Here is a 23,479-nt window from a genome sequence, read left to right on the forward strand (position 1 = left end):
TCATGGGACTTCCTTGGCAAGATTTGTCCAGAGGGGTTGGCCATTGCCTTCCCCTGAGGCTGAGAGAGTGTGACTTGCCCAAGATCACCCAGTGGGTTTACATGGCCGAGCCAGAATTCAAACTCTGGTCTGCCAGTGTCCTAGTCCTATGCCATCACATTGGCTCTCTTGTTAAAGTGGTACCAAAGTATTATAATAGTGCGACGGGAATGAGGCACTAGCTGCCCATCCCATTTGTGCAGCGTTTTTGAAGGGCTTGCATTTTAGAATGATTTAATTGTGACCTTTATTTTTTAGGAAGCCATGTTGGACTACAGCATCCATCATCCTCTTGTGACAGGGAAATTTTAGCTGCAATACTGTGCATACACAGCAGGCTGTCTACCATGGAGCAGTGCTCTCTCTCTCCCAATGTGTTCAGCTATGGCAAAATGACGAACACATGCTAACATTTCCCCACATCTCATCCAAAATAATAATAATAATAATAATAATAATAATAATAATAATAATAATAATATCCTCTTCCTCACCGCTTCTGCTTTTGCAAATGTGCAAATTTCTGTTTCCAAAAGATGCACTGTTTAGTCTCCCGAAACACCCAGGGCTCTTTCCCCCCTCCATCTTTATGCATTAGCTGCACATGAATATACAAGAAGCATTTCACTGCTAATTCTGTTTGAAAATACTAGAATTGGATCTGTGTCGTCTTTGTTAAAATAGGTCCCCTGAGTTTTGCAGAGCTTTAAATTTTCATATACAGTACATACACACACACACACACATACACACAAGAGCTTGAAAGAGAAAGAGAGAGAGAGAGATTTCTATGTAAATCCGGCTTTGGAATTAATGCTTCCCTTTAAATTGGCCTTCCGATTTCAGGCCCTTTCCTTCAAAGGCTTGCTTAGCTTAAAGTTGGGGGGAGAATCATGCAGCCTACCAGCTGTTTTTAGACTCTAACTCCCAGCATCCCTCATCCTTGGCTCTGCTGGTGAGGACTACAAGCTGGTAAAATGTGGGTTAGACAGATGTGACTGTTAGGTGGATTTGTAATTGGTTGTAAGAGTGCCACTGTATTCTGCCTTGATCAGGCCTCACCTGGAATAATGCTGTGTCCAGTTCTGGGCACCACAATTCAAAAAGGACGCTGAGAAACTGGAACGTGTCCCAAGGAGGGTGACTAAAATGGGAAGGGCCTGGAAACCATGCCTTCTGAGGAAAGACTTAGGGAGCTGGGTATGTTTAGCCTGGAAAAGAAATGGTTAAGAGGGGATATGATAGGCCTGTAAGTATTTGAATGGATGTCAAATTGAGGATGGAGCAAGCTTGTTTTCTGCTGCTCCAGAGACTAGGACACAGAATAATGGATGCAAGCTCCAGGGAAAGAGATTCCGCTTCAATGTTAGGAAGAACATCCTGACAGTAAGAGCCGTCAGACAGTGGGAAACGTTGCCTCGGAGTGTGATGGAGTCTCCTTCTTTGGAGATCTTTAAACAGAGGCTGGATGGCCATGGCCATCTGTCCGGGATGCTTTGATTGAGAGTTCCTGCATGGCTGAAGAGGGTTGGACTGGATGGCCCTTGCGGTCTCTTCCAATTCTAGGATTCTATGACTGCTAGAACTTGCAGTCCAACAACATCTCAAGGGCCACATGCTTCCCACTCCTAGCTTAAGGAGTCCATCGGTTGTGTACCAAAGAACCTGACACACAAGGTAGGAAGCCTTACGTGGAAAGGTGTCTTGCGACAATTGTGAGGTGCCATTACATATATGTTTATATAAAGTGCCTGTATGTATGTATGTATCACACATTGAAAAACCCACACACATCTCTTTGCCTACACGAAACCATTACCCGAAGCTTTCCACGCCTGACAGTTCCCCTCTTGCGCTCGTCTCCTCGTGAAGCATTATTATTTGCCAATAAAAGTTAAATCTCTCTGTGGCGATGGGCTGCCCGCCTGCTGGGTACCAGACGGCACCCCCTGCCCTTCCTGATTAGCACCGCATAGCCCCCAGGTTTCGTAAAAACCTCTCGCTCCAAATGGGACACACTGATAGAGATCTAATCCAATTATGGCACTCGGAACAACATGGGGAGTTATTTGGTTGTAATGGCACTTTGTGTATTTTCCCTTTGGCAAAAACAAAAAACACCCTCCCTCTTCCTCTAATTTTCTGCATTTTCTCCTTTCCTTGACCTGCTCTTTAGGAGGAGGAAGAGGGGAAAGAAGACAAGGGCTGAATCTGCACTGTAGAAATAACAACAACAACAACAACAACAACAACAACAATAATTTATAAAGCGCTGTAGGTTTACACAGCGCTGCCCAGAAAATAGAATAAAATAAAATGGACCCGCCAGTGGCGTACATTTTAGAAAATAGAATACAAAACTGATACACAGTATCGTTCAACAAAAGTATACAAACAACAGATTAAAATAAACACCAAATAACCATTATTATTATTGTTGTTGTTGTCGTTATTATTAATTGCAGTTTGGGATAAATCATGCAGCTTGGCACCGCTTTAGCTGCCATGGCTAAGCCTGGGATTTGTAGTGACACCATGTATTCCTACATGGACTGGATGCCCCTTGGGGTCTCTTCCAAGTCTATGATGCTATGAAATACAATGGCATGGTAAAATGTTGTCCCTTATATAAAATAGTAAAATCAAGTTTGCTTTTTGGAATGTACAGTCAACCCTATATTTGCAGTTTTGACTTTTGTGGATTTGATCATTTGCGGATTTGATTAATATGTTCTCTGTAGGAATCTTTAGGATCCCCAGTGTGGCTCCATGGACAACTTTCCCCAGAGGTTGAGCTGGAAGACCCAGGGATTCCTAGAAAGAACACTTCTTTAGGCAAGTCTTGCTCCTCCAGCACAATCCTATGACCAATTTATGGCAGATGTTGACCACAGAGTTGTACTGGAGAACCCAGGGATTCCTAGGGAGATGCAGTTTTTACACTTTCACGAAGGTCCTGCACCCCTAACCCTGGCCAATGTGGAGGGCCCATTTTATACATAGCTAAGTAGCTGATACAGGATTCTGCAACAAGCTACTTGTAAGTTGCTAGATGAGGAGAGGTACAGGCTACACTCCGGAGACAGATGGTCTCGTGTCAGGAGTCTTTCCATCGTTCTTCCAACAAATCTCACACTCGCCTTCTCCCCGGCCTTTTCATCTGCAACCAGGTCAAGCTGTAGCCTGAGGGACCCGACATCTGATGTCCACAGTTGGCATGGAAGACAGCTGCTTCTCTGAGTGAGTTGTGGAGGGAAAGGGATCCACCGTTTTGGCTGGCATTCCTCCACAAGACAGGTTCGGAGAGACGGAGGAGAAAACCAAGGAGCCAGTGACCAGTAGCAAAGTCAATAATCCAAAAGGACAGGTCTAGAGAGGGTCATGGCATAGTGGTGTGGTGGCAAGATTGGAAGCATTTTAAACATTTGATTCATGGCACTTTCTTTGACTCCATCCAAGTCCTTCCTCAAAGCAAACATGGTGTGTGCCTCCAAGTCATTTCCAACTTATGGCAACTCTATCATGGGGTTTAAGACAGCTTTTAGGGTTTTTAGCTTAGAGTTGTAAACTGCTTAGAGACTGCTCAGTGCAGTATGAAGCAGTATATAAATGAAGCTGCTATTGCTATCACTGTTGTAATTAATGTATTTGTATGGTGTTGCTGTTCTTGCTGTGGGCCTTTAAGTCATCTCCGACTTAGGGCGATCCAAGGTGAGAACCTATCATAAGGTTTTCTTGGCAAGATTTGTTCAGAGGGAGTTTGCCTTTGCCTTCCTCTGAGGCTGAGAGAGTGTGACTTGCCAAAGGTCATCTAGTGAGTTTCCTTGACTGAGCAGGGATTCAAACCTAGATGCTCCTTCAAATGGCCCTCCAAATGCTTTGGATTTCAGCTCCTATAGTTCCTGGCTATTGGCCAAGTTGGAAGGGGCTTCTGGGAATTGAAAGTGAAGCACCAAATACCTGGAGGACAAAAGTTTGGGATCACCAAACTGCATTGTATGGGTCTTTCACCCCTAGCCTTCAAATATCTGGGGCTGGCAGTATGTATCAGATGGAGAAGCCTTAAAAACTCCTCCAAGGTGACTTCCCAGCCTTGGCATTCTGGGCAACTCCTCTCTTGCTCTGGCTCTGTGCGCATGGGTTTCTTCACTCAGAGATTCCATGCCAAGGCACACTGTCCTCATCCCCATTACCGGCCCAGTTCACCCATTTCAGGAATTGTTACAAGGCCAAGAGTTTAAAAAGCAAGCACTCTGCAAACGCCCAGACCATCACTGAGCACTAACAGCCGGCATGATGGCTTGTACGGGGCATTTTGCTGGGTAGTTAAGCAGCTTGGCGATTGCCCTTGGAGTCGGCAAGGCGAGCAGGTTGAATGAGCGGCACGCGGCTGAGCTTTTATGGAGATGTGTCTGTCGGGGACGGCGCAGCATGTGAGGACCAGACAGTGGCTTCATTAGAGCCCATTTTCTGTTGGCCCCGGCTCTTGGCCTGCAAACCTCATATTGGTGCCAAGGGCAGTTACACAGAAGAGGGCTGGCAGCCTCCTTCTGCCAGTGTGCGAAGGCCCTTTTGGCCAGGGCAAGTGGAGCAAAAGGAGCATTGAGTTTGCTGTGCTGAGTGTCTCTCTTGCTGCCTTGGCAAGCGAACAAACAAAGCTGGGAAACTGATTCCCAAAACTTCTCATAGCCAAACCATACAAGACATGGGAGACTGGCGATCGTAGAAAAGTCCATGAAAAGTACCTTATAGCCAGTCTGACTAGTGGTTTCTCTAGATCAGGGATGGAAATCTGAACAGGTGGCAGCACATCCTCCAACTGTCCCAAGTTGGCAGGGACAGTCCTGCTTAATCGGTTACCATCCCACTTTTCCAGCTTTGTGGCTTCTGTCTTTTTCTCCCAGTTTCCCCCTTTTGTCCTCATGGACAAAACCCCCATGGCTGCAATGTGCAAAAAGACTTTCCATTCAAATCAGTATTTGGATTTCCATTCAAGGAAGTGTGCAGCCGCAGGTCCACAGAGGGACTGGGGATTGAAGGGATCATTGCCCAACCCTGCTTTAGCATGATCTCAACTGTTGTATAAACCCACACTGCATCTGCAGAATTCAGCTGGTTTCCTATGGTAGCCACAGGACCTTTGCTAGAAGCCTGAGTTAACTTAATCCATGATCACATCATCCATAACCTGTATCCAAAAAGTTTGACTATTAGATACCCAAGAAAGGGAAGGAACCAGACCTGCATCTCGCCAGCTTTTTCCGTCTTGGCTGCTCCATGCTCTTCTCCCTTTTCTCTTCCTCTGACTAGGTCTGTGGCCTCAGGTGGGTGCTCTCCTCTTCCCAAGCTATGGCTGGCCCACGAAGAGGAGACAGCTGGTTACCATATTGGCCTCAGATTGGCTGTCATCTCCGATTTGCTGGCTTGCTCCTCTCCTGCCATCGCTGGAGTCAGGCTGGGCTTTTCCAGGTCAACTAAACTACATCCGAAAGCATGGTAGCGATAAACAGTGGAATTGCACTTTTGCAAGCTGGACTTAGAAGTTTCATTCTGGCTCGGAAAGCCAACACAGAGCTGCCAGGAGGCACAAAAGGTCATTCAGTCACAGTGAGGCATTGTGAAAATGCATGTCTTCCTACCTTTCCATCAGAGCAGATGTTTGCCAAGGGGACCATATGACCCTGGTCTGTCACAGGTAAAATTTCAGGTCACTTCTCTGCACTTGAGGCCAAAAGAAGCCCTGAACTGGTGACCTGAGAAAAGTCGGGGAATGACTTGGCTGAGAAGGAAGCATTGTACTGTGGTTCCCAACCTTCAGTTTTCCATTTGTTTTGGATCTCAGCTCCTAAAAGCTGCAGCCAACATGGCCAACAGTCAGGAATGATGAGAGCTGAAGTCCAAATCATCTGGAGAAACCAAGGTTGGGAACCACTGACTTTAAGAAAACAAGCCAAGAGCAAAACCATGCCATACCTTCCAATATTTCACAGCTGAAAACAGGGATGCGTGGGACAAAGAATGTGGTCAACACAGCAAAAGTTATTCATCAGGAAAAACACACAAACCAAGAGAAGCTGCATTAGTTTGCTCTTGCCTCAGTCAACTGGAGAGGACAAAGCTCTTCTTCTTCCCTAGTGAGTTTCCTGAGTGCAAACTACTTTTGCCCTTTGCAAGGAAGCCAAGGATGAAGGGGGAAAGTGTAAAAATAATGCAGTTTGATACCTCTTTAACTGTCATGGCTCCATGCTATTGGGATCCTGGGATTTGTAGTTGTGGCACGAGGGCTCACAGAGACGGCTAAATACCTCACCAAACCACAAATCCCACAATCCCATAGCATTGAGCCATGGCAGTTAAAGGAGTGTCAAATTGCATCAATTCAGCAGTACAGATGCAGCCTCAGTTAGAAGACTTGGTCCGGAAGAGACAACCCATTGAAACTAGAGTCAAATAAGTGAGTCAACGCATATGTAAATCCCACTAACTTGGTGGGTCTCCTCTAGTCAAAGCAATGAATGAATGAATAGGATCCAGGCCTTGATGTCAGAAACCCAGTGCCCAGATCCCATGGATGAACAGTAGACAAGATGCTTTCCTGAGGCTCTCGGAGCAGCTGGCCTGGATTGCATTTCCCGTCCTCGCTTGACAGGCGGGCGATGCAGGTGGTTTTCTGCATGGCTTGTGATCATCAGGACTTCTAATGAATTCGACGGCTGCTCTGCCCAGTGCCAGCCAATCGGAAGGGCATGCACCAAGCAGGCTGGTACAGGAATTATTAATGTTCCAAAGAATGGACAGCCGGCTGGGTGGGTTAGCCTGAGGGGAACAGCAAGTGAAGGTATGGTTACCAGGAGCTGCGATGAAAAATTGAAAAGCTGGTTAACAGCGTTGCAAGCTGGCCTTTGCTTTGCCTGGCATGTCAATGGTGGGCAAGGCGGTTGGCGGGGAGGGGGAACAAAGAAGAAAAAATCTAGCAAAGTCTCAGAATATCCTGGCACAAGATGGAATATTAGGTTCAGAACGTAGTGTGTTCCTTCAAGTCGTTTCTGACTTATGGCGACCCTATCACGGGGTTTTCTTGGCAAGGTTTGCTCTGAGAAGGTTTGCCACTGCGTTCCACTGCGTCATGTTAAGAAGATGGAGCTTGTCCAGATGAGGGTGACCAAAACGGTGAAGGGTCTGGAAACCATGCCTTAGGATGAGAAACTTAGGGAGCAGGGGAGGTTTAGCCTGGAGAAGAGAAGGTTAAGAGGTGACATGATAGCCCTGTTTAAACACTTGAAGGGGTGTCATACTGAGGATGGATCAAGCCTCATCTCTGTTCCCTTCCAAAAAAATCCAAGCCTCTCTCAGTGGCGCATTTCAATTTTATGCGATTGTAAGTCCATTTGCAAGGACAACTTCCCAACAGGATGCAAGCCAAGATTTATGTTTTTAAAATGTAGGTAGATGACTGAACGCTTCTGGTTTTGGGGAGGGTGGGTTAGATTTATGGCCATCCATGTGGCCCCCAAAAGGTCCCATGGGACAGAAAAATGGCCCTTGGACTCCATACGATTACTCCACCCTCCACAATCTGGCAAATTAATCCATTACAAGTTTCAGCCCTGATCATTATCTTTTTATTTATTGTTTGCCTTGGGTGCAGAAGGCACCATTGTTCCTTCGTCCTCGGCGTCATTATCTAAGCCACATTTTAATTCCCCGTTGCAAGTTCTTTCAATTAGCCAGCACAAATACCCGGACGGCTTGATGTCTTCATTAGCAAGATGGCCCCCGTCATCGAGCGACAGCCTAGATGACAAAACTGCCTCAAGGTTCTCCAAGGTGGTGGTGACTACCTCTTACTTCTTGCAAATTGGACTCTGGCAAAGGACACAGACCAGACGCAACAGGAACCAATGTGGACAGTAAGTCTGTTCCGGAGCATGTGCAAAGTTTATTCTGTCTTTTCATTCCAGACGGCTGCACCCCTAAGATGGTGAGGAATGGCATTGGCGCACTGCGTGTTTGACTTCCCAACCAGTTTAAGAGTCTGGAAAAGTTACATTTTGAAAATATAACTCTTGGAATCTAGCGTTTTGGGAGCCACACTCCAAAACAAGTAATAGCCAAAATTCTCTATGGCAAGCTACACTAAGTAAATACAGTGGTCCCTTGGTATCCGCTGCGGATTGGTTCCAGGACCCCTTGGATACCAAAATCCATGGATGTTCAAGTCCCATTTAATACAATGGCATAGTGAAGTGGTGTCCCTTAGCAAAAACAAGGTTTGCTTTGTATTTTTAGCTACCTAGCAGAGGCCCTGTTAGTGAACTGCCAAGATGAAATCAAGGCAAGAGTTTCTAGAGCAGCTATTCTGTTCTGTTTTTTTGGAATTTTGTAAGGTCTGCTTTTAAAACAAAAGGAAGGAGAGAAAAGAGGAGGGAGGAATGTGGCTCAGCATTCAGAAGTTTGGGGAACGGTGCCCTAGGGAACTCCCTGGGCTTCCATAGCTGGGCTCAGCACATTAGTCATGAGGAGATGCATGGCAAAGTGTGCTTCGGCAGGATCTCAAGAGGCCCCCTGCAAATGCTGAGCTCTTGAAATTCCACCTAGGCAGATGGCTGGCTGGATGCTCCTAGTTTTAGCCTGAAAGAACCATCTCTTTTTCTGCCTCGCATGTCAGAAGCGTCTTCATGTGTGAGAGAGAAAGGCCTGGGATCCTGTTGGTGACAGACAGACCTGGCTTGGGCCTGAAGGAGATGCTGTGTGGGCTCAGGCCCTGCCTGCTGGGTTCTCGGTGAAGGACCAGCCCAGGTTAGGTGGGCGGGGGTGTGTGTGGCCTTGATACATAGGAACACCTTGTCCCTCACCAGGAACCACATCCAACAGACGTCCTATATCGAGTGTATTTACCTGACCCTAAAGGCTAGGGACAGTCTAGGGATTCTGTTAGTGTATCGGCCACCCCGTGCGCTAGCGGACTCCCTTAACGAGCTGACACAGCTGGTCGCTGAGCTGATGTTGGAGACGCCCAGGCTACTTGTCCTGGGTGACTTCAACATCTCCCTCACGGCCAACTATGTTCCATCCGGTGCGGCTCGGGAATTCATGGATACCATGGCGGCCATGGGCCTGTCCCAGCTGATAGTGGGTCCTACGCACTGTGCGGGTAATACTCTTGATTTGGTCTTCTGTTCGGATGCGGAAAATCCGTGGGCGGAAATAACTAATATTTCCCCCCTGTCATGGACGGATCACTTCCTGGTGGAGGCAAAAATCAAGGTCTCTACCCAGATCCCCCCCGGGGGTGGTGGACCTGTTAGGATGGTCCACCCTCGAAGGCTGATGGAACCCAAAAGGTTCCAGGAAGCCTTAGAGGGGCTCATGGTTGGAAGTGACGGCGACTCTGTTGATGCCCTCACCGGTATTTGGAATACCGGTCTCTCTAGGGCTATACACAGTATCGCTCCCAAGCGCCCTCTCCGGCCCGCTTCCAAGCGTAAGCCCTGGTATACGGAAGATCTCCGGGCAAGGAAGCGGGAACTGCGACGGCTAGAGTACCGTTGGCGGAAACACCTTTGCTTAGACGACAAGGCTCTCCTAGACCAACTGTTAGAGGACTATGGAGAGGCGATATGAGCAGCTAAGAACTCGTTCTATGGTGTTCGTGTCGCGTCCGCGGAGTCGCGTCCAGCAGAGTTTTTCAGGGTGGTTAGGGAGCTAACTCAGCTCCTTCCTGCCCCGAACCAGATCCTTGAACCTTCTAAGGCCTGCTGCGACCAATTTAATAACTTCTTCGCGGATAAAACCTCTCGTATAAGTGAAGGTCTTAATGCCGACATTCAAGCAGAACCTAGGGTAGAGGCGTCCAGAGCCTCCGTGGACTCTATTAAACTGGATCGGTTTGAGTTGCTAAGTACCGATGATGTGGACAAGATCCTCGGAAGTGTTCGGAAGACAACTTGCTCTCTTGATCCCTGTCCCTCATGGCTAGCGGCCCAGGGGGGACCGGCGGTAACTTTATTGTTACGCCGGATTATTAACACATCTTTGAGGGAAGGGCAATTAAAAAAGCCCTCCCTCGACCCCCTGGTACATAATAATTATCGGCCAGTTTCGCTGCTGCCATTTCTGGGGAAGGTGATCGAGAGGGCGGTTGCAATCCAGCTTCAGGCGGTCTTGGATGAAACGGATTATCTGGACCCATTTCAAACTGGCTTCCGGGCGGGTCACGGGGTTGAGACGGCCATGGTCGCCTTGGTCGATGATCTCCGTCTGGGCATCGACAGGGGAAGCGTGTCCTGTTGGTGCTCTTGGACATCTCAGCGGCTTTTGATACCATAGACCATGGTATCCTTCTGGGGCGTCTGGCAGAGGTGGGAATCGGGGGCACTGCGCTCCAGTGGTTCCGGTCTTACCTCTCTGGGAGGTCCCAGATGGTGCAGCTGGGAGACGTGTGCTCCGATGAGAGGCCCCTTAAAACCGGGGTCCCTCAAGGAGCCATTCTGTCTCCCATGCTATTTAACATTTACATGAAACCGCTGGGAGAGATCATCCGGAGACATGGAGCGCGGGGTTATCAGTACGCTGATGACACCCAAATCATTTTCTCTATGTCTCCGACTGATGCAGTGACTGGGGATGGCGTCTCTCCTCTCGTGGCCTGTCTGGAGTCAGTAATGGGCTGGATGAGGGAAAACCGACTCAAATTGAATCCAGAGAAAACGGAGGTACTTGTGATAGGTCCCCCTGGTCCAGGAATGGCGGTAGTTCCACCTGTCCTGAACGGGGTCACGCTCCCTGTGAAGGACTCCGTGCGCAGTCTGGGGGTGCTTCTTGATTCGTCGCTTCACCTGACTGCTCAGGTGAATGCGACGGTCAAGAACACCTGTTATCAGCTTCGGCTGATTCGCTAGCTGCGCCCATACCTGGCCCAGAGGGACCTTGAAATGGTAGTACACGCTCTGGTAACCTCGAGATTTGATTTCTGCAACGCACTCTACATGGGGCAACCCTTATACCAAACCCGGAAGCTACAAATGGTACAGAATATGGCAGCCAGGCTGGTCACTGGAACTTCCAGGGCCAGGCATATTACACCGGTGCTTAAAGACCTGCATTGGCTGCCTATTCGCTTCAGGGCACAATATAAGGTGTTGGTAATGACCTATAAAGCCCTAAATGGCTTGGGCCCAGGATACCTGAAGGACCGCCTCTCCCCGTACATTCCGTCCCGCACCCTCAGAACATCTGGGCAGCAACTACTTAGGGTGCCAGGGGCTAGGCTGACCTCTACTACGAGGAAGACATTTTCCATCGCTGCCCCGGCCCTTTGGAACACGCTGCCCACAGAGCTCCGCTCGACCACCTCCCTGGCCCAATTCAGAAAGGATCTGAAAACCTTTCTATTCCATCTTGCATTCCCCGACTAAAGTCCAGTGGGCCTCCCTTCCTCTTCTGTGGCAAAGAGGATTGGCTAACGGGGGTTTTATTCTGTTGTTGTTTTAAAATTGTATTGTATTGTATTTTTATTATGTTGTTAACCGCCCTGATCTGTGGAAGGGCGGTATAAAAATAAAATTTTTATTATTTTATTTATTATTTATCTAACATCAACAGGAGGAGACACCAGGTCCTCCACGTCTGTGGCGTTGACTTTTGTAGATCTGATTATTTGTGGGTTTGATTTGGGCATTTGTAGGTCCTCCAGTGTGATTCTATAGTCAACTTCTAATAGCTGTTGACCATAGAGTTGTACTGGAGGACCTGGAGATTGTTCTCTTAGGTAAAAAGAATAGTGCTTTTTAATTTGCGGTTTTACCACATTCACGGGGTCCTTCACCCTTAACCCCAGTGAATCTCAAGGGACCACTGTAGTGTCCTGACCAAGAAAGTATTAACAGCTCTATTCTGTTTTAAGGGCCTACATACCCTGAAGGCAACAGGTCCTGCCTGATCTTAGAAGCTAAGTAGGGTCAGTCTTGGTTCGCACTAGGATCAAAAGCTGCCAAGGAATATGAGGTGCAGCAGGCTCTGTTTCAGAAAAAGGAACTGACAAAGCCACCTCTGAGGATTCCTGGCCTAAGATCTTGGATCCAAACATATTTGTGGGGAAACACATCTCAACTTTGAGACCTTCCGCCTGTTTTGTATTTTGGCTCCCATCAACTCCAGAATCAGAAATGCCAGGAACTGCAATCCAAAACATCTGAAAGGCACCAAGCAGAGATTTACATAGAATAATAGAACGCTTAGTCTCTGTATTCTAGGATCTGAGTCATTGTCTTCAATGTTTGCAATGCTAGATTCTCATGTCTCTGAATGGTCATTTCCCCCTCTTGATCTCTGTCCGCATGCTTGCTTTCCAGCTTAGCAAACTGCTAGAAGAACCACTCGCCTATGCCTAGCATCATGTCACCAAATGTACAAATCGCTTTCCTTTTTGATGGCTGAGCCCTGCAGAAGAAAACTGCCTTCTCAAATTTACTTTCTGCAAAGTGAATTTCAAACAGCTCTCTCAGGCCATCTACAGGCTGCATTGCTCTAATGTTCAAACACTCACCAAGAAGACCTTGGTACTGTATTGCTTCTTTTTAATGTCTTGATAGTTGTTGTTCTTGGCACTGTGCGTCTTCAAGTTGGGTCTGACTTACGGCGACCCTAAGGCAACCCTGTTTTCTTGGCAAGATTTGTTCAGAGAGGACTTGCCATTGCCTTCCTCTAAGACTGAGAGAGTGTGGCTTGCCCAGGATCACTCAGTGGCTTTTCCCAAGGAGGTCTACAAGACCAGAAGCGGATGCTGAGCTACCATACCTTCCAAAATTTCACCGACGAAAAGGAGGACACATGTGTCCAAGCAACATCAGGATATGATCAAAATGTCCAAAGTTATGAATGGGAAGGACCCACAAAAGCAAGAAGATGCTGCAGTAGTTCACTTTTGCCTGAATCTACTGGGAAGGGCATGATTCTGTCCTATATCCTTTCTCCAAATCAATTGAATCCTACTTTTGTCCTTGAAACTCAGTATATAGCAAGTGAAGTAATCTGAGGACAAAGAGGAAAAGTGGGACAATGCGGGAGAAACGGGGACATTTTGAAAGCAGCTGAAAAAGTGGGAAAGGAAAGGATTAATTAGGATTCTCTTTGTCAAATTGGGATAGTTGGAAGATATGCCAGCTACTCCCAGTTTCAGTTTTGGAAATGAAATGGCTCAGAGGAGGTCTCAAGAGAGGGGAAATAATCTGGAATTCATTTGAGGCAATCCTTTGATTGTTGTCCATCCCTATCTTAAGGGATGGAGAAATAACGCTACAACATTTTGTTGCAGGAACCACCTCTGAAAGCTTCATACTGGGACTAGTCAATACAAAGGGCTTGTTGCCAAAGGTTAGGGTTGCAGGCGCGGATTTCTTAAGGATGCCTCACCAGCCATCATTCGTAGTCAGCATGATGATAATCCAGATGGAGTTTGGACTCTTGCAGAAGGACAACACTTAATGTTCTTTTTTTCCTCGGCTGGGCCCTGGTTTGATTTCTCGATGCTTCATTAGCCAGCGTTTGATTGATGGCTGACATTCCATACTTTGAAAACGAAGGCATCTCAGACGTAACAGGCAGCTGCTATGGAAGTTGTGCGCACTCAATGTCAGGCCTCTTCAGCGGCTTCTTCAGTCATTCGGCCATCGCCGGATGCGACTGGAAGAATCGCTCACAAATGCAGTGTGGCCAAGCCTTAAACCGTACCCAGCCAAGGGTTTCTTCTTCCTTGGCTTGGCTTCGTCCTTTTTCACTTGCTGCACCATTTTCCTAGAACTGCCTTCCTGAACATCTGCAGACTCTCTCTTCTCTTGCTAGTTTTAAATCCAAATTAAAGACTTTCTTGTTCTCTAAAGCATTTGGAACTGTATCTTAATATTGTTTCATAATTTTATATTTGATTATACAGCGGGACTTTGTCATCTGCTGGGGTTTGGTTCCAGGATCCCCCATGGATAACAAAATCCATGGATGTTCAAGGCCAGCATAGCATAGTGGTTTCAGCATTGGACTAGAGCCAGAGTTCGAATCCCTGTTTGGGCAAGTCACATTCTCTCAGCTTCAGGGGAAGGCAATGGCAAACCTACTCTGAACAATGCCCTGATCCAACAGTTGCTACACCCCAAAGAAGTTGGGAAAAGCCGCTTTACCGTTCCCATTCTGTACCCAAATCTTCCCGTTCTCCAAAGAATAACCACATTATTCCACTTTGGCAAAAGGCTTCAGGTAGCAGGATAGTCCAAATCTGTTCCTGTCCTCACCAGGCCCTTTAAAACCACTTTAATTTTTTTTAAAGCTGTTTTTCAAAAACAAATTTCCTCCGGTCCCAAAATGAGATCATGATTGTAAATTAAAGTGTAATTAGCCTTTATGCTTTTATATTCATTAACTCTTCTCTGTTAATGATGCAGAGGCTGGAGTGTGAAAGCCCAGCATTATGAAACCACATCCAGGAAATAAAATAGTGATTTAGATAATGGCCAGAATGTATTGCCGCTACTTGCATATAATTAAACAAATGCTCCATTTAAACTTGGAAACATGGATGAATGTTGATTAACCCCAACCCAACGAATCGGCATTGCGATTTGGTTAAGTGCTCGGCTGCACGGCTGGCAGGGAAGAAAGGCAGGCGGAAGACGGGACACATCCGTCAAGATACACCTGCATTGTACAGGTGCGAGTGCGGGTCCAGGCACAGTCTGGAGTAAGGCAAAACAGAGGGAGATCCAGCAGAGCAAATGGGGCATAGTGGTTTGACTACACTGCTGGAGCAAAACAGGACTGACCTGTGTGCATCAGAAGTGTCCAACAAGAACAAGTGCCCAGTGCCCAGCAGAGGTGCCTAATGTACATCAGAAGTGTCCAGTGTTTATCAGTAGTGCCCAATGTGTATCAGAAGTGTCCAATCCACACCAGAAGTGTCCAACACACACAAGAAATGCCCAGTGCACAATAAAAATTCCAGTGTGTGCCAACCCTTTCTACTCTGTCCACTTCTGACCTTTTTGAATGCCTGGACTGGAAAAGCACAGACAGCTATGCCTGCCAGAATTTTGCAAGTTCTTTGGCATTGTTTTCCTTAGCATCGTCCTTTGTATCCTTTGCTATGTACCTCTAAGTTTTACCCTCAGGTTTATCCACGGGTCAGATCAAAATCCATAGTTTTGGTACCAAAACCTATCCTCGACTTATGGATGAGGTCAATTTATAGTTGAGTATATATGATAGACTATCAGCCATTATTCACTATAAGCCTAAATGTTCTTTTTGGGCCACTAATGTGCAAGATAGCATTGAACGCTGCACTGTCGGCATTCCAGATTTCTCAGACATTTATCTGGGCTCTTTTCCCCCTCCTTCCCTCCCTCCCTTTCTCCACGAAAGCCATACTGCTGCCCCTGCCCCACCGTGGCTGGCAGGGGCCTTGATTGACAACGCCAGCTCCGGCCCTGGCAGGGGGAAGCGATGGCACGGAGGTCGATCATTATTCACCGCCATCCCATGAAACACTCCCCGTCGCTCTCATAATGAGGCTAGCCATTAAGGGCTCAACACCCCCCATGGCCCAGGCAGCCAACGCATTGGAGCCCTTGCTGGGCCCTTGACTAGTCCCCAGACAGGGTCTCTTGACCCTGGGACAGATCCCAGAGTCCTGGGGTTCAACAGGCTGCTGGGAAACTTTTATCCAATGCCAAGTGTGTGCATGTGTGCGGATAAATCTGATTTTCTAGACACCAGGCTGCTAAAGACCATCATCCGAAATCTACCTGTGCCACTGTTTAAGCATGAGCCAGGGAAGTTAAAGCGGTCTCAAACTGGATTATTTCTGCAGTGTGTTTTGGACACAAGGTGCTGAACCAACTTAGTAGAGAAGGGGATACAGCACTTTGGGCAGTTCCCATAAAACATTCCTATAAAACTATTTTTTTTTGCTGTTGTGTGTCTTCAAATTGACTCCAACTTGTGGCAATCCTGTCCTAAAATTTTTCTGGCACATTTGGGACTGAGCAAAATAATAATAATAATAATAATAATAATAATAATAATAATAATAATACACCCACCTCTCCTCAGGGCTCAAAGTGGGGTAAAGCACATTAAAATACAAAACACATAAAGCCACCTTAAAGTTGTAGACCAAGTCTACAAAAGCCCATGCTACAACTCCTTTTGCTCAGTCTCAAAGATGCTGCCAGATCCCTTTGTGTGCTAATATATTTATTTATGACATTTAAATCTCATAAAATTTCCTCTAAAGACCTCTACAGGGATCCCCATGGCCACATTTTATCCTCACAGCAACCCTGCGGTGTAAGCTTTAGCCACTAAGAGAGAAGTGACTGGCTCCAAGTTACCTTAGGCTGCATCCACAATGCAGAAATAACCCAATTTGACTCCACTTTAAAAACTGCCATGGCCTAAAGCTGTAGAATTTAAGGAATTGCAGTTTTCAGACGCATTTAGCCTTCTCTGTCTCAGAATCCTGGTGCCATAGCAAACGGCAACGCCCAGAACAGCATTAAGCCATGGCAGTTTAAGTGGTTCGAATGGGATTATTTCTGCAGTGTGGATGCAGCCGTTCATGGCAAAATGAAATACCTGAACCCATGTTTTCTTGGCTTTGGCTGATGTTCTGAGATGTGGGCATCTTGCAGCCCTCAATCGCACACAGTGAGGACTTTGGCCTGGTTTCAAAAGCCCTCTGCGGATGATCAGTTCTTCGGACTTTTGTCAAGAGCGATCTGTCTTTCCCCAGACAGTCCATTTGCAGGGAAGAAGCAGGAGAGGAGAGGAGAGACAAGATGGATGAATGAGGAATGGGAGAGCTTGAGGACATGTAAAATACCACTAAAAACCTGTTCCAAGAAAGGCATGCCCTCCAATCAACTAGTGCATTGCATGAGGGCTCCCTGGCGCATACTTTGTCTCCCCAAACCCCCAGCGACGTTGTGCGCTTTTGGGGAAGGGGTCCCTGGTCGTGTCGGTGCCAGAAAGCAGACGGTTTCCCCTCCACTTTGCAAAATTCAGGCTTCCAGGTATAAGATTTAATGAAAGGCACAATAAGAAGTGAGACAATTAGAATTTCTGCCTCATTATCATGGTAATCTTATCAGTGGGATAATGAGGTATTAATGGAGATTTAATGTGCCTCTCATAACACAATCCCTTGGAGAAAACACATAAGGAAATTGCTGTAAATCCACTTAATGATGGAAAGGTCCCCAAACGCCATCTTCCAGGGGATGAAAAATGCCGGCAGCGGATGGAACGAGATTCAAGGTCAATCACACGGCAGGGACGGATGGAAGGAGGGAAAACGGCCCCTGGTACTTTATAGTTTTGCAAGAAAAAAATGTCTTTGCTGGCATGGGGAAGGTCAGAGAGGGTGGGCCCTAGCCACTGCCCATTCCGAAATGAGGCGACAAATCTCACAAAACACACATGCACAATCTCTAGCACGTTTCCTCTGACATTTCACATCTGAAAAACAGGACGTGTATGTCCAAGCGACACCAAAGTGTGGTCAAGGTGGCTATATCTATGTCCGCATACATCAATATGGAACCAGCATGGTTTGAGTGTGACACTCTGGAGACCAGGTTTTGAATCCCAGTTCAGCCACAGAAACCCATTGGGTGACCTTGGGCAAGTCGCGCTCTCTGAGCCTCAGAGGATAGCAATGGCAAATCCCCTCCAAAAAAACGTGCCAGGAAAACCCTAGGATAGCTCTGCCTTAGGGTCACCAAAAGTAAAGATGACTTTGAGGGGCACAACAAAGAACAAATGGTTATCCAGGTAAGGTCCTGGAGCATGGATGTTCCCACATTTGCCAACCTGGCATAAAGTAGCCAAGCTTAAATGTCCAGGTGACATTATACCTGCAGTAGATGCCAACAGGATCCTGACCCCTGTGATCCTCACTTGATGAACTACCCATCTGCTCGGTACTTTGTTGTTGTTGTTGTGGTGAGCCTTCAAGTCCTTTCCAACATATGGCAACCCTAAGGCAAACCTATCATGGGGTTTTCTTGGCACGATTTGTTCAGAAGTTTGCCTTCTCCTGAGGCTGAGAGAGTGTGACTTGTCCAAGATCCATGGCTGAACTGAGAATCAAACCCTGGTCTCCAGAGTCTCAGTCCAATGCTCAAACCACTACGCCACACACTGGCTTCTAATATCCTGTTTTCTTCTCCCTTTGTCTCAGCAACAAATCACACAATGCACACACTTTTAACCCAAGACTCAAAAGAAGCAAATACACTAATTTTGAGTCGCCACAATGCAGAATTCCAATGCTGTTTCCCCTTTGCAACACCCTGCCTTCGACAAATAGCTGAAACCAGGCCCATGTTCTTAAATGTGGAGCTATGCAGCTTTGCCAAGATTTGCATTAAAGTGGTTTGGCCACTAGATGTCATTCTAGCCATGCAAACCTAATCCAAATATCCTGACATACATACAGCATAGGGCTGTGACTTCTCCCAAGCTGATGTTCAACAGGTGAGCATGCAACCGTTGCATCTCTTGTCAGGAATGACAGAACCGTAGAATCATAAGAGCGGGTAGGTACCCCAAAGTTGTTTCCAACTTATGTTGGCCCTATCATGGCGTTTACTTGGCAAGATTTGTTCAGAGGAGGTTTGCCATCGCCTTCCCCTGAGGCTGAGAGAGTATGACCTATCCAAGGTCACCCAGTGGGTTTCATGGCCAAGCAGGGATTGAACCCTAGTCTCTAGAGTCATAGTCCAACACTCAAACCACAATGTCTCTCAAGCTGTTAATACTTGTTCCATTAACTCAATCCAACCAGTGTCAGGATGACAATAATATGCAGCCATAAACCATGAGGAACGTAGACTCAGGCAACTGCAGCACTACTAAAGCAGCTTCTGAACAAACTCAGTCTGTGGGAAGTTTAAGTTGCAATGACAAATAACATTCCCTTCCAACAAGTATTAGTTCACTGGTAACTTTAAATTTCCACCAAGCACTACTGTAGCTCAAAAGTAGACTTTCACAAACAAATAAGACTATGTGACCACAAGACAAATAGCCTGGGTATATCATGGCATTTCATAGTGTCCTACATCAATGTAGCAGCAAATGTTAACAATTAGTTGCATACTTACAATCACAGAGGCATCCTTAAAACACTGGGTTCAGTATGCTGGCCGAAAAGGAACATAAAACAGCCCAAGAAATGAGATGATTCGTTAGAGGACCTTACAGAAAACAGCTGAGATTTAATTGTTCATTGAGACTGGGATTGCTTTCCTTAAAAGAACAGTACTTGAATCATAGCAAATTTGAGGTACTTCTATAACACAAAATTAAGAATCCACACTGCTCCTTAGCCCAAGTTTTGTTGTACAGTTGCTCCTCCATATCCATGGATTCAATTATTAATGGCTTGAAAATACTTCAAAAGTATATAAATTCCCAATGGCAAACCTTGATTTTGCTATTTTATATAAGGGACACATTTTACTATGCCATTGTATACAACGGGAGCATCCATGGATTTTGTTACCCATCTGGTTTACACATTATAAACCATTTAAGAGTGCTTAGTTCACTATTAAGCGATATAGAAATGTCAATGCTATTGCTTTGCGGGGACCTGGAACCAAACCCCAGTGGATACCAAGGGCCCACTGTAGTTTTCCAGTTGTTTTAAGGTGCGTTCCAAGGTTTTCTTGTTCCTTGACCCCAAAAACAGCCCTGGGGAACCCGCATACAGTCTGTGAGCCGCAAGTTGCCTGTACAAACCAAGTAAACTGTGAGTTGGATATCCACTTCATACAATAAACTGAGAATCAACTGAGCTGGAATTGGCTCAGAGATGATGGATATCACCAAAATAGCCAGTTTGGTTTTCTAACCTGTCTTTGGACACTGACAAATGAAATCCCATGTTGTTTGGATTCTTCCTCTCACCAACCTAGAGGATCAACTGAGCTATAGCCCTAATAATATATACCATATATACTCAACTATAAGTTGGCCTCATGTATAAGTCAAGGGAAGGTTTTGGGACCAAAATTATGGATTTGGATATGATCCGTGGATAAGCTGAGGGTAAAACATGACTTCACTTAGGTCCATAACTGAGCAGAAGGTCAGTAACAGGAGTCCATGATCTACATATGATGAAACATTGCTTTTGCGCTCTGCTAATAACAATGAATGGTCTGAGAGCTGAACACTGCAAAACAGCAGCACAACGGCACAAATAACATACCATTTACACTTGACTCAAACCCCTGGCGTATGTTTTTAATATGAATAATCAAAATATATATTACAGTTTCTGGCTTCATAGGGAAAATTTTGTTCGGGGTTTGTACAATATACACAGTATTTCGGAAGGGAAGGGGAAAAAAACATAGAAAGTCACTGATGCTTTATTTTTATATTAGAACTTTTCAGACAATCCCCTCTTTATAAACTCCAAGCCTAATTTCTTATGTGCAATAGATGAAGACTCCAATGCCCTATTCCCAAAAATAAAAACAACAAATGCTAGTGAGAAAGCCCGGTGAAAATGTTCCAGTTTTAGTAATTCTAGGTAAGCATTTACATTTTAATAAATACTCAGGCTGAAGCCCCTTCCCACAAAACGTAGCTTAAACTCCCCCCAAGAGTCAAAGCGTTTACCCAGACAAATGGGTCGCACATTTGCTGCCGGAAAGGCAAGCTAACAAGGCCAATGGTGGCAAAAGGTTTGTTCAGTGTTGTTGCTTGTGTTTTATCTACAGTGTTCTTTTGCATTTCAAGTTTTCCCCTCAGCATCCATTCGCTTGAAACTGTCCCATGTGGCCTGCATCTTCCTTCTCCTCCAAAAAAGAATATATATATATATATAAAATGTGTAAATAAAGATCACCCAAAAGTGCTGGCCCTCATTTTCCCACCCCTAAATTTAAAAAAAAAAGAGTATTTAAAAAAATAATTTGAACCCAAGTGTTAGAAAAAGATGTCAACATGGATGTTGTGGCAGCAGAGGACAAGGCCTGGAGATCCCAGCATACCTTAATGATGTGGTCCCTTTTTGAATTATCATTTGACACAGTGCTAGTTTTTAAGGGAAGGAGGATTAAAAAAGAGAGAGAGAAAGAAAGACAACAAAACAATATGCTCCCCCCCTCAATCCACCCCTATTGGGATTAGTCTAATTAGTAAAGGTTTGTTTTAAAATGCCTGGATTCTGTACAATATTTACACCTGAAAGTCTTTTGCTTTGTTTCTCTGTCGCCTGGGAGGGGCAGGTTAGCAGGCAGCATTACATTCTTAGAGGTCCTTCGCTCTGAGCAGTTTCGTTCAAAGGCGCCGGCGCACATCACTTGCGTTCGTCGATAGTCTTAATGAACTCCACCGCTGCCGTAAACTGCATCCACCAGTAGGATTCCTCTCCAGTTAAACAGTTGGCATAGAAACTACTGATGTACTGGACAGTGGACAACAGGCAGGGTGGATTGGCCTGGGTAAAAGAGAAGGTGTATAGTAGGTTTATACACATGATGCTTTACTCCTCCAAAAGGACTCAAAATGGCCAACAACAAAAATTAGAACATCTCATCATTCCTCAGCAATTTCTACATGAGCCAGGGTTGCTGTGATGTGCAGCCTAAGAACATCTGCAAGGCCACAGGATTCCCCTGACATACAATTTTGTATGTTCAAAAATGGTATCTCCCTAGGCTTCCTACACTGTTCACTCCATCTTCTCCCTTCACTCTGATGAAATGAGAAAAAATATATTTAAGAAAGGAGAGGTGCTGGGGATTTCTTCTGAAGCAAACTCTACACAGAAGCCAACTCCTTTTACCTTTATGAGTACGAACACAAGGACAGGGACGAAGTCGTCTGCCCCAGGGACAGAGTCTTCGTTCGCCAGGCTCAGCAGGTTCATGATGGTGGAGCACATCCGCAAGACGCACTGCAGCTTGTCCCGGGGAGTCTTGTAGGCACTGATAGTGCGGATTTCAGACTGCGCCGACGGCCACGGTGCTTCACGGAGATACACCTACCAGAAAAAGAAGAGCAGACCTTATTCTAGCAAATCAGTCCAGTACCTAGAAAATGGGGCCTGGGGTGTTGGGAAAGCTAGCATATAAATATCACAAATACAGCAGTACAGGATGTGTTAAATATGCAAACACAATCCAAAATTTTGGGTGAGTCACACTCTCTCAGCCTCAGAATTATTACTTATTATTACAGTGTAATTATTATTGTTACAAATACTACTTGTTACATCACTTAACATTAAAGGCAGCGTCTCCTTTCACCACCCTTCCCCAAATTGACTAGCTGAATGTAAAAGATTCCCTGTCTCAATCATGCTCCATCCCATCCATTGTCTGAAGAGGTATGACTGAGACACAGGTTTTCCACCACGGAGCCCATGCTCTCTCAGGGGAGCTTACCTCAGGGATCTGGAGTGCTTTATGGTTGGCTGTCACTACCTTAGATAACCTCTGGATGTGATCGTGGAGAAGCCTGGAAGATAAAAAGAGGAAAAACAACAAGTGATACAGAAGAAAGAATCGCCTGGCCCTTATGTAGTTTTATTTTATGAGTTTCCCAAAATCAAGGAAAGCATTCTCCAGAAAGAAAAAAAATCAGTTACTGAATTGCACTGATTAGTCTGTATGCAAAGGGATTTTGCAGCCCCTCTGAGACCAAGTGAAAGACAGAAGTTTAAAGACTCCCTCCTCCACCTCCACAGTGATGCCAACTGAAGTGGACATTACTCACTGGTCCCGCAGAATGTCTCCATCCTGGTTGGGGTAAAAGGCCAGCTTGAAGATGCGGTTCATGACACTGCGCTCAATGGCCAGCTGGGCGTCCTGGAGCTGTTCCTCACTGGCATTCTGCCAGATGACATCTTGGGCCATCGCCCCGTACAGGAACTGGAGGAAGTCCTCCACTTGGGCAGTCTTGTCATCAGCTGCGGTCAGCTTCTGGAAATCTTTGGATAGAGAGTGGAGGGGGCAGAAAATTAGAGAGTTTCAGAGAGTAAGGAGAGAAAGTGCCCTCTCAGATACAGAAATTCTCACTAGCCATCCCTAACTTTTATAATTCCCCCTTTTTTTCATGCTGGGAGGTTGTGATTTTTGAATTGCTGCAGGTCAGGTTCCTCAAAGCTCTCTCTCTTACACACTTCCCAAGGGAGAATAAATGGGCTCACGGCTTCCTCCTGACACACCTTGCCTAGGCACCTTTCTGAAATCAAGCCACATTTGCCAATGGTAATAAGAGGGAGCATGTCAAAATCCCTCCTTTGACATCATAGCACCACTACTTCATTGACAGATAGAGCTATTTTACTGTCTATCCCACTTTTGTTCCCAAAAGGACAAGGGTTTCTCCCTGCACTCTTCTATCACAATAACCCTACAAAGTAAGC

General features: G+C 45.9%; 1 protein-coding gene across 1 annotated transcript in view; it reads right to left on the bottom strand.

The window, feature by feature from the left end:
• Nucleotides 1–20,322: 20,322 nt before the first annotated feature.
• Nucleotides 20,323–23,479, bottom strand: part of GAPVD1 (GTPase activating protein and VPS9 domains 1) — a 33,518-nt gene continuing 30,361 nt past the window's right edge. The window contains exons 24-27 of the mRNA XM_042478984.1: nucleotides 22,828–23,041; nucleotides 22,497–22,569; nucleotides 21,896–22,093; nucleotides 20,323–21,547 (exon numbers count right to left, since the gene is read on the bottom strand). Coding sequence (XP_042334918.1) covers nucleotides 21,407–21,547; nucleotides 21,896–22,093; nucleotides 22,497–22,569; nucleotides 22,828–23,041 — 626 coding nt within the window. The 3' untranslated portion in view covers nucleotides 20,323–21,406. The remainder of the gene's footprint in view (nucleotides 21,548–21,895; nucleotides 22,094–22,496; nucleotides 22,570–22,827; nucleotides 23,042–23,479) is intronic.

The sequence above is a fragment of the Sceloporus undulatus genome, chromosome 7, assembly GCF_019175285.1.
Source record: "Sceloporus undulatus isolate JIND9_A2432 ecotype Alabama chromosome 7, SceUnd_v1.1, whole genome shotgun sequence".
NCBI classification, from domain to species: domain Eukaryota; kingdom Metazoa; phylum Chordata; class Lepidosauria; order Squamata; family Phrynosomatidae; genus Sceloporus; species Sceloporus undulatus.